Below are 13,788 nucleotides of genomic sequence, written 5' to 3'. Positions count from 1 at the left end.
AAGGCAAACTTCCGCACATCTATCCTGCAACCATCTTTCCTCGGTATGAATTTATGCCCCCTCATCTACGTAGTCTGAGAAAAAGATCTTTTTTTGAATGCGGTGTATTAATTCAACTCCAAGATGATTAGCTACGAATAGAATGTAGATTATTTTCTTCATTCTAATCGTAGATAGATGTGTCTTCAACGTAGCTACTCTTGAAGCTTACGCCAGTCGTTTCCTGAAGAATAATTCTGTTTAAACCAGCTTTAAAAGTCTATGGCTTGCATCTTCCAGCTGATGGAAGAAAAATTAAATTAATGACTGAGTTTAAAAGTCAGTTTTAATTTAAATGAATGCAGTAAAAATCCGAAAAACTAATTTTATGGAATTTATTTTTGAACATGAATGAATGTGTCTTTCTAATAATGTTCTTTAATAAATTGAAAATAAATAAATTTAATTAATAAATACACTTTAAATGTTTCTTTTTTCTCTCTAATAAATTGTCGAATTTCAAATTTTCGTCAAATGAATCATAATCTGCTTACCATGTTAAAGTTTAAAATAATAATAGCCTCGAAAAGAAAACTATAAATCCACCGAGGAATAAAAAAAAATTGTCTTTTTTTTAAAAAGCAGAGTTTTGAATTCCTTTATAGATATGGATTATGCATTTCCATAGTTCTTTTAGAATATATAAAAACATAGTTCCATAGTTCCAATGGAACTATGGAACTATGTTCCAATATAAAAACACACTTCTATTGGAACAGTTCCAAAACTCCACTGGAATATACTGTATAAAAAGGTAGTAGTAGTTCCATAGTTCCAGTAGAATTATAACATTCGTTTATCGAACCGTGATAGCTCTTACATATTCTTTGACAGATAAATTCTATAAATATTTAAATAGCTCTCATTAAAAGAATCAGATGCGGGTTTTCACAATAGCATCTTCATATAATTATTTTATTTGTTCTGGTATTAAATAACGTATTTATTTGTATTGTGATGACAAATACTAATTTCAGCACGGCTAAAACAATGCTCAAAGGCAATGAGTCTACAAACATCCATCCACGTACAAACTCGGAAGGAAATCTTATCCAACAGGATTTCCAATGTAGATTCAAGGTTCCATTGGCAAATATGGCCATTATTAGGGCAAAGATCACAGTAGCGGCCATTGTAATATCAGGAACTGTTCCTTTAAGAAAAATATATTATCATCTCTAATAAATTCATTAATTATTCTCTTCATTATCTTCGTGGGTAGATGTGTTTTCAACCTAGCTGCTCTAGAAGCTTACGCCGGTCGTTTTCCTGAAGAATACTCTCTTAAAAAAGCACCACCATCAAGTATTTTGTTACGGATCACAGTGTAAAAATAAGTGATGTCGTATTCAGAAATCTTTCTCCCAGCCAGAGGTCTCATCTGGAGGAATTTCATGGTTCCTGGGATAAATATCAAAATTTGAAGTATCAGTTGGTCCGTTAACCTAAAGTAAAACAGAAAATTAAATAAGTCAAATTGATTGATGATGTAAAATATTGGACTGAAAATGAATATTGAAAATATGGGAACAGAAAAGAATGTATTTTACAGATTCCATTCTTTTCTGCACCATTCAGTCTTTTGAAAAGAAAAATGATACTGATTTTAACTTAATGTATTGAATAAGATACACTTATATTTCACTTTCACTATTCGAGTCCGTGCGACTGGATGCAGGGACTCACATACTGAAAATTTCCAGATGTCTGTGGAAATTTTCAACAGCAGTGTTTCTTCAGTCATGCTCTCCAAACTAGCTGTGATTTCAACTTTCAGTTCTTCAGCAGAATGTGGTCATTCCTCTACACGTTTTGCCCTTGTCCCCAGAAGAAATAAACAAGTGATTCTAATCTGGCAAGTACACTGGCCATGACCACTCAACTCCAAAACACCCAGGATATTCACTCGAGACAACCCTTCATTAAAATTGTTGCTAAGATAAGGTAATCAAGAACCACATTCGTCGAATGTGGCCTTACCCCATCTTGTTGGGTAAATGTTTCTTGAATATGAAACCCCTTTGACAGTGAAGTGGTCTTGGTAAGTTTGGCCTGACAATTCCAAAAGAAACAACACAAAATACCACGAATTTCCTGGGTGTCAAAGTTTTAGGACTTCGTGGCGACTTGCAATGGCCCAGAAAGGAAATGCAGTTTACTGATCCATTTGATGAATAACTGCTGTATAGTCTTCCAAACATTGTCGAAATAGAGTCACCCACTTTTTTTGCATTGGTCAGGGATTGCTGTATCTTAATTTTGAAGGGAAAAAACTTCTGTTTTGTCGAATAAAGGTTAAAATGGCTATTTGTTTTTAACTAAGCTATTGAAATAGCTGTTTTCTAGGTTTTTCCAGGACTATGTTTAGTTGCTTTCTATACGTGTGTGTTTTATCCATTCAGTAAGTAAAACACTTCATTTATTCAAATAATACAATGATGACGTAACCATTGCGAATCATAATCGAAGCAACGAAGAACAGAGGATCATTGATTGATTCTACATCCTAAAAAGATCAACGCCCCACCAGTAGCTTTGTTCTTTGACCTCTTGTCGAATTGGCAAAAGGCGAAGAGTTAAAAATCTGCATTGCTGCTACCTAACCTGTCTGAGAAAGGCTATTAAAAACAGGTGCGGAGACTTTTTTATGTGGGCAGTGCTTCTTCTTCTTTACTATAACGTCAAGCTTCATATAGAGTAATGATAACTGATACTCTCAATAAATTGACATAGGAAGTGTTAGAATAGGATCATACATTCCAGATGCTTTGTGACTTCCAGGTGTTTGGAGGCTTTACAGGATGTACTTAAAGCAAGAACGCAGCAAGGGGGTGAGGTTCAGGGGTTCAGCCACCCAAAGAGCAAACAATGAAAAAGGGTGAAAAAAAAAACAAAAAAAAACAGAGTAATTTTCTCCAGATCAAAGCAGAGTTAGAAATATCAGTCTTCCCCAAAGAAATATTCTGTGTGCACCTGGTCTCCATTTTATACCTATATCAATATCTTCTTACGAACTCAGATTCATATTAGAATAGGGAATATATCTTAATATCTTTGGATTGTACGAGGTGTGATCAAAGAGGAAGATACGATATTCGTGTGGCAAGCATTGGAAAGAAATCCCAAATGAGACAACATCCTTTACGCAAGCTACAAGTATTGTTTCTCCAATTTCATCAGCTTTCATGAAACACTGCACATTCGATGGATGAATATTATTTAGTGATTTAGTTTCATAATCTGCTAGTATTTTTTTAAATTATAACGGCATAATTAACTGCAGTTGTAATAAAATTTTTATTCTAAATAAATGAGTCATACCTTTGGGATAATTGGAGGAGTGAGTGTTCTCGCTCGTAGGCCATCCCAGTCAAAACCCTGAAACCACCTTTAGAAACAAAAAAAAAAAAAAAAGAAAAATCAAATTAATGATCATAAAAATGGATAATTTTGATTGTAAAATGATAAGGGATAATTTATAACAGCAATTTATATTAATAAAGTATTGTAGGTAATACTTTAATTAATTTTCCGAAAACATGACACCTCCCATGATAACTAGAAAAAGGAAAACAGAAAGGTGGTTGTGTAAAGGTAAATGTTTCATCTTTGTATTTATATATATATATCTGGTAGAGATCAGACAATATATATCAGGCGCCTCCGTAGCCAGGTGGGAAGGAGCAGCAGTGCGTAGCACATGCTTCTTGATTAGACCGGGGTTCGAGCCCGTCACCAACAAATACGGAGGATGTGGAAAGGTCAGGATGTGGAAATGACCACCGCATATCCCGGAGCAATATGGTCTTAGTTGCTAATGCTCCTAAAAACCAAATAACAACAACAACAATATATATCATAAAACTGCAGAATCTGCAGATAAAAGAAGCAATAGGAGGCAGTATTCACAGTGTAAGGTGGGACTTAAAGGTGTGACTACCATCAAGGGTAAACAGAGGAGTCTGCCTTCGTAAAGGTGACTACAGTGGTCTCAGACAGTTTTTAAATTCTATACAGTGAGATCAACTGATGATGATGCTACCATCAACAAATTCTAATTGGAAAGCGTCAAAGGAATTAATCATAGCAGCTTCTAGACTTTTCATACCAATTAAGAAACACGCTTCAGGATATAGGCCTAAATAGTTGTCAGATGCACTTATGAAACTTATGGCAGAGAAGAAAAATGCATAGGATGCATATAAATAATCAAGCAACACAGAAGGCTATGGTAGTCTGTAATCAAGTCACAATATAAACTAGTCTGTAATCAAGTCACAATATAAACTAGTCTGTAATCAAGTCACAATATAAACTAGTCTGTAATCAAGTCACAATGGAGGTCAGGCAAGAAAAGGCAGAATACGAGATCTCTTTGGCAAAGGATGCAAAGAAATATAGCAAAGACTTCTTTACTTATGTAAACTCTAGAAGGAAGGGAATGAATCAGATTGGTCCGCTTGATATCGATGGTTCAACTGTTGATGATCCTGCTCAGGTAGCTGACAAACTGAATGAGTATTTTGCATCTACATTCACACATGAGGAATTCTTTAGGGAAGTGGAAACCAGAAGTTTGTCAAACTCTAACAGGGAGCTAAATGATTCTATAATAACTGAGAGCAAAGTGGAGGAGAAATTGTTGAAGTAAAACATAAGCAACGCACCTGGGGCGGATGGAATTTATCCAGTTATATTAAAGGAAGCAACAAACACGTAGCCATAATTATAAAAGCACCCTTGTATTCAGAGAAGGTCCTCGCGGACTGCAGATGTGCAATATATCCCTAATTAACAGTGCAGACAGGTTTCCAGGGATGCTCATGGGATTTTGCAATGATCAGACAACAATTTGGCAATGATATACAGGAATAAGGCAATGATCAGACAACATCTTGAATAATGCATACAAGTCTGGAGACCTAATTTTAGGAATGATGTAGAGCTGCTGAAACGAGTACAGAGAACGACAACGAGATTGGTAAGCTGAACAAAGGGGTGTGCTTATCAAGAAAGGCAGCGTCTGGAGACTAGGCACCTGCGAAGTGATCTGATTGAGGTTTTTAATGCCTTGAATGGATTGAGAAAGCTCTATGCTGATGGGATTCTTTTTCTTGCTGAGACCACACACGTGATCGGACATACAGCCTTTTCTAACATTGCTCAGGGTCTCTTCACAAGGCGGAAAACCCTACCACAACCTCAGAATCAGGCCCAACCAGACAATGAAAAGGCCTAATCAGCCATGTATCAACACTACTTGCTTCAGCGTACTGCAATCCCCGTGAAGACTTTCAACCTGCACAATAATCATGCCTTTACAATGCAGCCTCAATATAACCTCGATCTACCATGACTGCCGCTCCGGCTTCGCCCCCACCAAGTTGACTCACCACTGAAATGACTGCACTATCTGGACGGAACTTGTCTGTCCCAGGATTGACACTACCCGGATTTGACTCTCTCGGATTGACTTTACCAAATACATCTTCATGTAGCTCACTACTGAAATGACTTCATCACCTGGACGGGACCTGTCTGTCCCAGGATTACGCTACTCGAATTTGACCTTCTCGGACTGGACTCTGCCAACTATGACTTCACGCAGCATTGCTGCCAATGGCACGTGGCTCACTCAGCCAATTATAAAATAAAATAAAAGAAACCTGTAATAATAACTATTAAAAGACAAATTTTGTGCACTAATAGGGATAACACTACACTTGAACAAGAAAACTCCATAATGCCTGCGTGCGTGTGTTAAGCTCCAAAGGCAACTAAGACTATGAGGCGTCAGTATATTGTGTCTGTAAATTGCATGTATTCTGTGGTCAATTTGAGTGTTTGTTAGGCGAAAACATCCAAGTTTCTGAAAAAAAAAAAAAAAAAAAAAACAGCCACGCTATGAATCCAGAAATATTCCTCCTATAAGTCCATAAATATTCCTTGCTTCACTGACTCGATTCGAATCCGTAATTTTTTAAATTAGAATTATTTAAAAAAATAAATAAAAATAAATAAATAATTTCAAAATTCTTCTCAAAGAAACTGTCATTTATGAAAGTTTTTATAAAAAAAAGCTTTAAATAAATAAATTTAATATCTACTCTTTTCGCTTTAATATTCTTTGCTTTTTAGAGAATTTAGAAAGTTTTACTATTTCTGTTACTTAAGAAGTGAAATTAATAAAAATAATTATTTATTTATTTTATTCTAAGCGTTCGCTTCCCTGAAGGTAGCACTCTAAATAATTAGCATTGCCAATTATTTAGTTATTTTGCAAAATTTGCAGATTTTTTTCCCTTGTACTTTAGAAACAAACGGAAAATAAAATAATAATTCCATTAATGATATTTCGATAAAATTCAAACATAGGTGCTTTTTGAAATGTAAGACGAAATAACCCTAAAAGCAAAGTTATCGATTTTTAGCTCCTGTGACCATTACAATGAAAAGAGATTGCCTGAAACCAGCCATAACAGTCTACATTCCTAATTTATATCTCAGTTACCATCAATCTAAAACCTATTTACAGTAAAATACGTCAATCATAGGAAATTTTTCATCTGACAGTTACCAAGCAACCAAAGTTTCCATTTTATGGCCATGTCACAGACACAAGCAACAGTTCCGATATTAGGTTATTTATCCAATTTATGACAGCTAACGTCATTGAAAATTGGAGATCGTTTTTCTGTTACAAAACAGTAATTTTTTTCACATTGAAATATGCGCGAAAAATAATCTTTTACAACACGAAAAGAATTGAATCAGAAAACTCATAAAAAGCAATTGTGAAATAAATGTTATTTTGAAGTAATTTTTTATTTTATTTTATTTAAAAAATAGATTTAATGAATAAAATGAGAATTGGACACAGAAATTTAGTTTCAGTTATTAAAGTTAAGATTTTAGCTCAGGACTAGATTTACATAAGCAACTACAAGTCAGAAAACTGAGGTAATTTGATGACGTTCTAAATTCATAAAAAAACCAGTTTTGTTTTTGTCTTCAAGGTCCTGAAAAAGAGGAGCTTGTGTCTGCTTCAATCCATCATCCAACAGAAATTTCCTTCCAGACAAGTTTTTAGCTTCCTGAATGAGTGTAAATTATATGGTGCTAGATCTGCGAGTATAGTGGGTGAGGTAAAAATTCATAGCCAGCCTTGGCAACAATCGATGTGTGAACAGATGAACTCTCCTACTTAAATAAAATACCTTTATTCAGATTTCCTGCCTCTTTGGCTTGATTGTGTGTTGTAATTTAGTTATATAGTGTTGTCCGTTTATTGTTTATCCATTTAGAAGCTAATCTATTATTATTTTCTCTTTTGAATCTCTAAAGACAGATGCCGCACTCATAGGATTGACTTGGCTTTTTGGAGATGGTGAATCAGCACCTCCATTGTTTTGATAGCGGTTTTGATTCTGGTTGGTAATGATAAAATCATGTTTTATCCATAGGTACAGGATGTTTCAATCATGGACGTTTCATTCATAGTTACATATCTGATGACAATGTGCTTGATAACGGGCAAAAAAGTTACTTTGAAGTTTTGAATCGAAGACGTTTCTAGTTCGTTTGTCAAAAGGGAGGGTCTATCATGCAAAAAAAATTGTCAATCCATTTGATAGGATGTTTTGTTAATTCATTTGATATCTTTAGTTAATTCATTTGATATCTTTAGTTAATTCATTTGATATCTTTAGTTAATTCATTTGATAGGATGTTTTGCAACGGTTTAGTTGAGCTGCGTGTAGCCTGTGCTATTTCTCCAACAGATACGGCTGGGACCAGAAACGCTTACATGTTCGTTGTGACAGCATATATATTGAATTAATTATTATTAAACACCACTAAATTTTCAATGCCACAGTTCACAACGAGCTGTTAATTTTTTCGTGACAGCATAAGGGCTCGAACCCCGCAACCTCTTTACTTGTGGCCGCTCACTGGAACACAGCCAGCTACTTGCCGATCATCTATTATCATGCAATGAACTTTTAAAATGTCACACTAGGACCACCCAGAATATTCATTAATCTCGCCCAAGTGCATTATGTTCGTCAATTGGTTCCCTGGTCGATTTGCCTGTTTTCTGGACGAAAAACCCGAATTTCCGGGGAAAAAACCTTGCTATGTACTCCTGAAATCAACTAATTCCGCCACGGAATGAAAAAAAAAAAGCCCATAAAAGTTCCTTGCGTCATTGACAGGATTTAAACCCGGGCCTTTTCCACGCGGTGTGGGAAGAACGGTGACGACCATTCCATGAACTTTATTCATGTTTTCTGGAGTGGTTGCTGTTGATGAACAGCCACTGCGCTGTTCTTCGATGCTGATTCTGCCACGTTTAAATTCATCCACCCAGTTTTTGATGGTTGCATACGATGGAGCAGATTCTCCTAGTGTAATGACCGTGTCTTCGTGTATATGTTTTCAATATTTATTAATGATATTGATGAAGGTAATCACGATTTCATGTTACAGACACGTTGTACGTGTCTGTTACGTAAAACTCAAATAACAAATACGTTGACATTGCGATATGTGCCCTGCTCCACTGTTTTCTCATGTTTGGGTAATTGGTAGGATTTCTACAGTAAAACTATTTATGTGTTCGTACATATGATTGCATAATTTTTGCATAATCATATTTTTTAAATAAATTTCAACATAAAAATACATTTTTAAACATATTTATAGGAATTTTTTCCTTATTTTTAGTTAGAGAAAATATGCCTCAATATTTTTTTTTTAAATTAGAAACCCTCTATATAAGGGCAGGCCGCTAATCATAAGGCACTTTATTTTTGTGATAATATTTCAACGACTGTTGTCTAAACTATTGTCTTTATTTCAGAACACTTTAAAATTTAAAAATTACTGAGTTTTACAGAAATAATTATATCGTTGAGAAAGGACAGGAACAGAAAAGTGAGATGAAAAATATGACAAAATACTTGTACAATTATCGTGCTGAAAACCACGATGATTATGTGCGCAAGGATCCAGGCAAGAAGACTGTGTTTTCTGTGTTTGCATGAAAGGAAACACAGTTAAGAGAGCCAAAAAATTGCTTCCAAACCTAGAGGGTTCTTAAAGAGGCCCTGATTAGCAGTCATCGGGACTCTTCATAGATGATCTATAAAACTTTGAAAAAGGACTTATCATGGCTGCACAGTTAGCACGAGCCACAATTCAAGAAACGAAACACAATAACTGGTTTCTCAAAAACATTCATCTCAAAGGTTTTAATGCACTATAGTTCAAGAGCGAAGCCGTCGTACTCTAAGGAATGTACGGAATAAGAGGATATCCAGTGTGCATTCATGAAGCCACTTGTTTTAGAGAAAAACAACAAAAAAATCCACTTGCAATGGTCCTAGAATTTTTTAGATCAGAGAGTAATGCTTAGGAATGCACACCGATTTCCATTTCTTTAGTAAGGCAATGAACAATCGGCTTACTTGTGTTTTTTTATATCCACTATCCCTCCTTTCTGATATCCTAAACGTTCGGCAGGATTTTCTCGACACAGTCGTTTGATTAAGGCCACAGCTGTCTTATTGATATTACGAGGAAAGTCAATCATATCGATTCCTTTTAGAATTATGTTGTAGGTTTTCATTGGGTCAGCTGCAGAAAATGGTGGCCTATAAACATAAAATTAATCAGTTATTTAAATAATTCACAAGAGAAAAACAAAAACAGAACATTAAATACAAAATGTAGCCAAATATTCAAATATAATTTCAGTTTTTTTAGTTTGAAAGGAATATAGTTAGGTATGTTTTAATAGGAATTATAGAATCACATGGGTAATTTATAATTTACATTCAAAGTTTATTCTGTCTTACACTGGTGTTCAAAGAAAGTGCATCACCTAGGAATTTCACATTTCTAACCCTTTTTCGCGATGGTATGTTACATTAATGACTAGCATCACAAATAGAAATATAAACAAAAGATATTTATTAATAGTTAAGGCAAAGCTAAGTAATATTTGACAGGTGCTCTCAAAATATTCCAAAATGAGCATTTACAACCTTTATACAACAGTTTTGGTAAACACGACAATTATGGCTGAAATGTTATCAGAAGACCTCAATTTGCTTCAGTTTATCATTTTAAATGGAAAACAAACTGAAAAGTTCACCAGGCGCAAACTAATATTTAGTTTGCACCTGGTGCCCTGGCCCTAATGACGACAGCACACCGTCGAGGCATTGACAAGATCAATTTCTGAAGATAATCAACTGATAGTTCGTGGTTTCAAACACGAATTATGGCTTCCTCAAGTTCACGAAGGGTCTTTGGTTTCTTTCTGGAAACTGCAGATTCCACACGATGCCAACAGTTCTCTATAGGATTCAAGTCCGAGCTGTTTACTGGCCTACTAACAGTTGTTTATCAAAATGGACCGTTCTTCCAACCATTTTTTCACCTGTAGCAAACGTAAACACATTACTGTCAAACCTTTAATGCAGAAATGAAGCTAAAGTAACTACAGAAGTGCCTACTTACACTTTTCGCCCGATTACAAGGAGCAGAGTCGTCCTGAAAGATGCAGTTTCTTGGCAGGTTGAAATGGTCTCTAATGGTTGGCAGCTCGCCTTCCAATATAGCCAGGTATCCATTGGCATTTACGGAACCTTTTATAAACTGCAGGTGACCTACACCGCAATACGAAATTCACCCCCATATCATTTCACTGTAGATACCATACAGTCTGGATGGTATTCTTCACGACGTCTACAGCGAATCGTTTGTCTCCCATTAGAGCCATGCAGGTTGAATTTCTTCTTATCCGAGAAAATAACGGACTTCCACTGCTCGGGGGTCCATTTGACATGCTCCTTAGACCAAATTAATCGGGAATTTTTCATTTTTTGTGTGAGGAGTGGCTTCTTCTTCTTCTTCGGACGACAGGCTACAAGTCCATTTTTGAAGAGGCGTCTTCTGACTGTTACTGTACTTGCTACCACTACTGTATGCTCTTCCCATTATCTTTTCAGCTCAGACGAAGAAGCTTTACGGTTTTTAAGGCATAAGCGCTTCAAAACGCGGTCCTGTTTTGGCGTAGAGAGTCGTTTGCGTCCGGTTCCTTTTCCCTATCAGCAGAACCAGTATTCTTGAATTTGGAAAGAAATCTCTACTCACTGTCTACTGATTACAAGACACTCTATAAGCAATATGACGGAAAGAATATCCTTCCTCGCGTAAAGCAACAATGGCACTCTTTCTTCATGGCGTCAACTGTGCGTAACTCGCCATCCTGACACAAGCAAGAAATGACTGCAACTCTTGCAGATTGTGCTTATATAGCTGAAAGTAACAGCTGATGCAATATTACGTCATCACCTACGCGTGTCAATCTTATCTGACGCAATCTGTAAGAAATATTGCCGTATACTTACGTTATTCGTACGACAATTACAATTTTAAGGGGTCATGTACTTTCTTTGAAAACCAGCGTATGTTTGGAATGGAATTAAGAAAACTAATTAATATGGGACTGCAGGGGAGATTAATCTGATTGCTTTTTCATTTGTTAACTCTTTCTGCAGGATACCGATTTATAAGAATTTATTATGACATTTTAATCGTATAAATTTCGCATGGATATGTATATATAAATAGCAGTAAATGCTGCAGATCCGTATCACTTATACAACAATCAAAAGGAAATCAAATATTTAAAAGTGAATTGTAAATGTACTTTAATAATTTATACCTCTACTGTATATTAAAATCTAAATCTTTCTATATCTCAGTATTCGCAATACATCAAAAATAGAATGATGTAACAACTTAATATTATGTAGTGTTGCACAGTAGCACTCTACCAACATTATAAGATTATGAAGGCTGACTAATTCCTTACATAGTTGGCCAATAATTATCCACTCCCAAGATGTAACATGCAATTGCAAACGAAACATGATAGTCCCAATTTACATTCATCTTCCTTGTTACATCAGATTACATCGTTCACATTATACCAAACATATCGGCAAGTCATACTATTTGTCAGATACACAGAATATGTTACTCTAATGATTGTGAAAACTTTGCGTAAGACAATATAATTTCCTATACACAGATTGATCATCTGATTCTCAAAATGGACATCTTCGTCGCTATGGTCCACTGTTGCTCTTTCCTTTTCGAAATAATCTCCGTGATATGTTTTTGAGAGTAATGGTTGTGACCACAGATTCTTGGAAGATCGAGAATCTCTGACATTTCTCTCACACTTTGTAGCACTCATACCAAGTCGAACACAAAACATTGCTCAGTCTTCACATCTTCCATTATTCAACTGGTTGGTTGTGTTCTAGGGTTTTAGGCGCATCAGCAAGTTAGGCCATATTGCGCAATATATATTACGTCTGTGAATTATGCAGCTGACAAAACGGGTCACAATAACACATATATATAATGCAACCCGACGCACAAGACCTGTTTTCTAATAACACATATAAATTAAGTCTTCTTTGCACTATGGGAGAGTGCAACTGTGTCAGCGTATTCGTTGATCTGCGAAAACCATTGATATAATTTCGAAATTGATCCACTTTATCGATTATTAATTTCCGATTTTTAGACAAGGGCATAGGGACTATGCGCCTATTAATTATCATCCCCAAAAGGTATAATGATAAATAAATATAAAATATTTAAAATTTTAATATAATAATTTTTATTTTTAATTCCATTATAAAATAAGCCTATTAGAACAACAGCAGTCTCGTGTATTGCACAGGGGTTGTTGATAATTATTAAGGATAATATTCTGGAGTAAAAAATTGGTCACATCTACGTGCTACTTACGTTCCGGTAAACAGTTCATACATCATGACTCCTATAGACCAAAAGTCCACCGCCCTGTCGTGACCCTTGTTAAGTATTATTTCAGGAGCAACATACTCGGGAGTTCCACAAAAAGTCCACGTTTTCTTACCGTTTACCAAAATTTTCGAAAAGCCGAAGTCCACCTATAAAACAACACTTCTAAACTTATCACTTATTAAAGTACTTAATAGTAATAATATGAACTTAATTTATAAACCTGCGCACAGAAGGTCCTAAAAGTTAAAATATATGCTCCTTGGTACGTATACTCGCAAAGCACTCTTACATAGATTAACATAAGTAAACGGAATGAGCTTTTTATTAAAACTATCCGACACAAATTTTTAATGTTACCGAAAGTGTTTTGGCGCTATACATTTTTTTTACTTTTTATTTATTTTTTGAAAATATTTATAACAAATTTCGGACATACTCGCGGATCTCAGTTTAAATAAATAGAGATTTAATACATCCCAGTTTAAGGTACTGACCAGTTTGACATAACCATAATTATCCAAGAGAAGGTTTTCGGGCTTTAAATCTCTGTAGACAATATTGCGTCCATGAAGGTACTCCAATGCTTCAATCACACAGGCGGTGTAGAATCTTGTAGTGGCATCGTCAAAGGTTCCCCTGGAAAGAGTGAGATATTTGATCACGCAGGAAAAAAATATATAAAAAAAGTTTTATAAACTAACTCATAATTTTTAAAGAGAGAGAGTCGCTAATAGTATGGAAACATAACTTACCGATCTCTTAAAATACTCCAGACTTCTCCACCAAGACATGCCTCCATCATCATATAAACGTATTTCTGGTCTTTGAACGTTTTGTATAACCTGCTCGAATTCAGAAAGGTAAATATAATTAATGTTGAATCTGAAATGAATA

The 13,788-nt window shown here is 35.3% G+C and overlaps 1 protein-coding gene across 1 annotated transcript in view; it reads right to left on the bottom strand.

Annotated features, from left to right (window-relative positions):
* Positions 1–969: 969 nt before the first annotated feature.
* Positions 970–13,788, bottom strand: part of LOC150083715 (cGMP-dependent protein kinase 1-like) — an 85,545-nt gene continuing 72,726 nt past the window's right edge. Inside the window, exons 13-18 of the mRNA XM_090378160.1 lie at positions 13,647–13,736; positions 13,389–13,530; positions 12,877–13,040; positions 9,510–9,695; positions 3,361–3,427; positions 970–1,484 (exon numbers count right to left, since the gene is read on the bottom strand). Coding sequence (XP_090234286.1) covers positions 1,389–1,484; positions 3,361–3,427; positions 9,510–9,695; positions 12,877–13,040; positions 13,389–13,530; positions 13,647–13,736 — 745 coding nt within the window. The 3' untranslated portion in view covers positions 970–1,388. The remainder of the gene's footprint in view (positions 1,485–3,360; positions 3,428–9,509; positions 9,696–12,876; positions 13,041–13,388; positions 13,531–13,646; positions 13,737–13,788) is intronic.

The sequence above is a fragment of the Mastigoproctus giganteus genome, chromosome 7 (genome assembly GCF_048544385.1).
Source record: "Mastigoproctus giganteus isolate SK-2022 chromosome 7, ASM4854438v1, whole genome shotgun sequence".
NCBI lineage: Eukaryota > Metazoa > Arthropoda > Arachnida > Uropygi > Thelyphonidae > Mastigoproctus > Mastigoproctus giganteus.
This window is presented reverse-complemented; position numbering and strand designations above follow the sequence as displayed.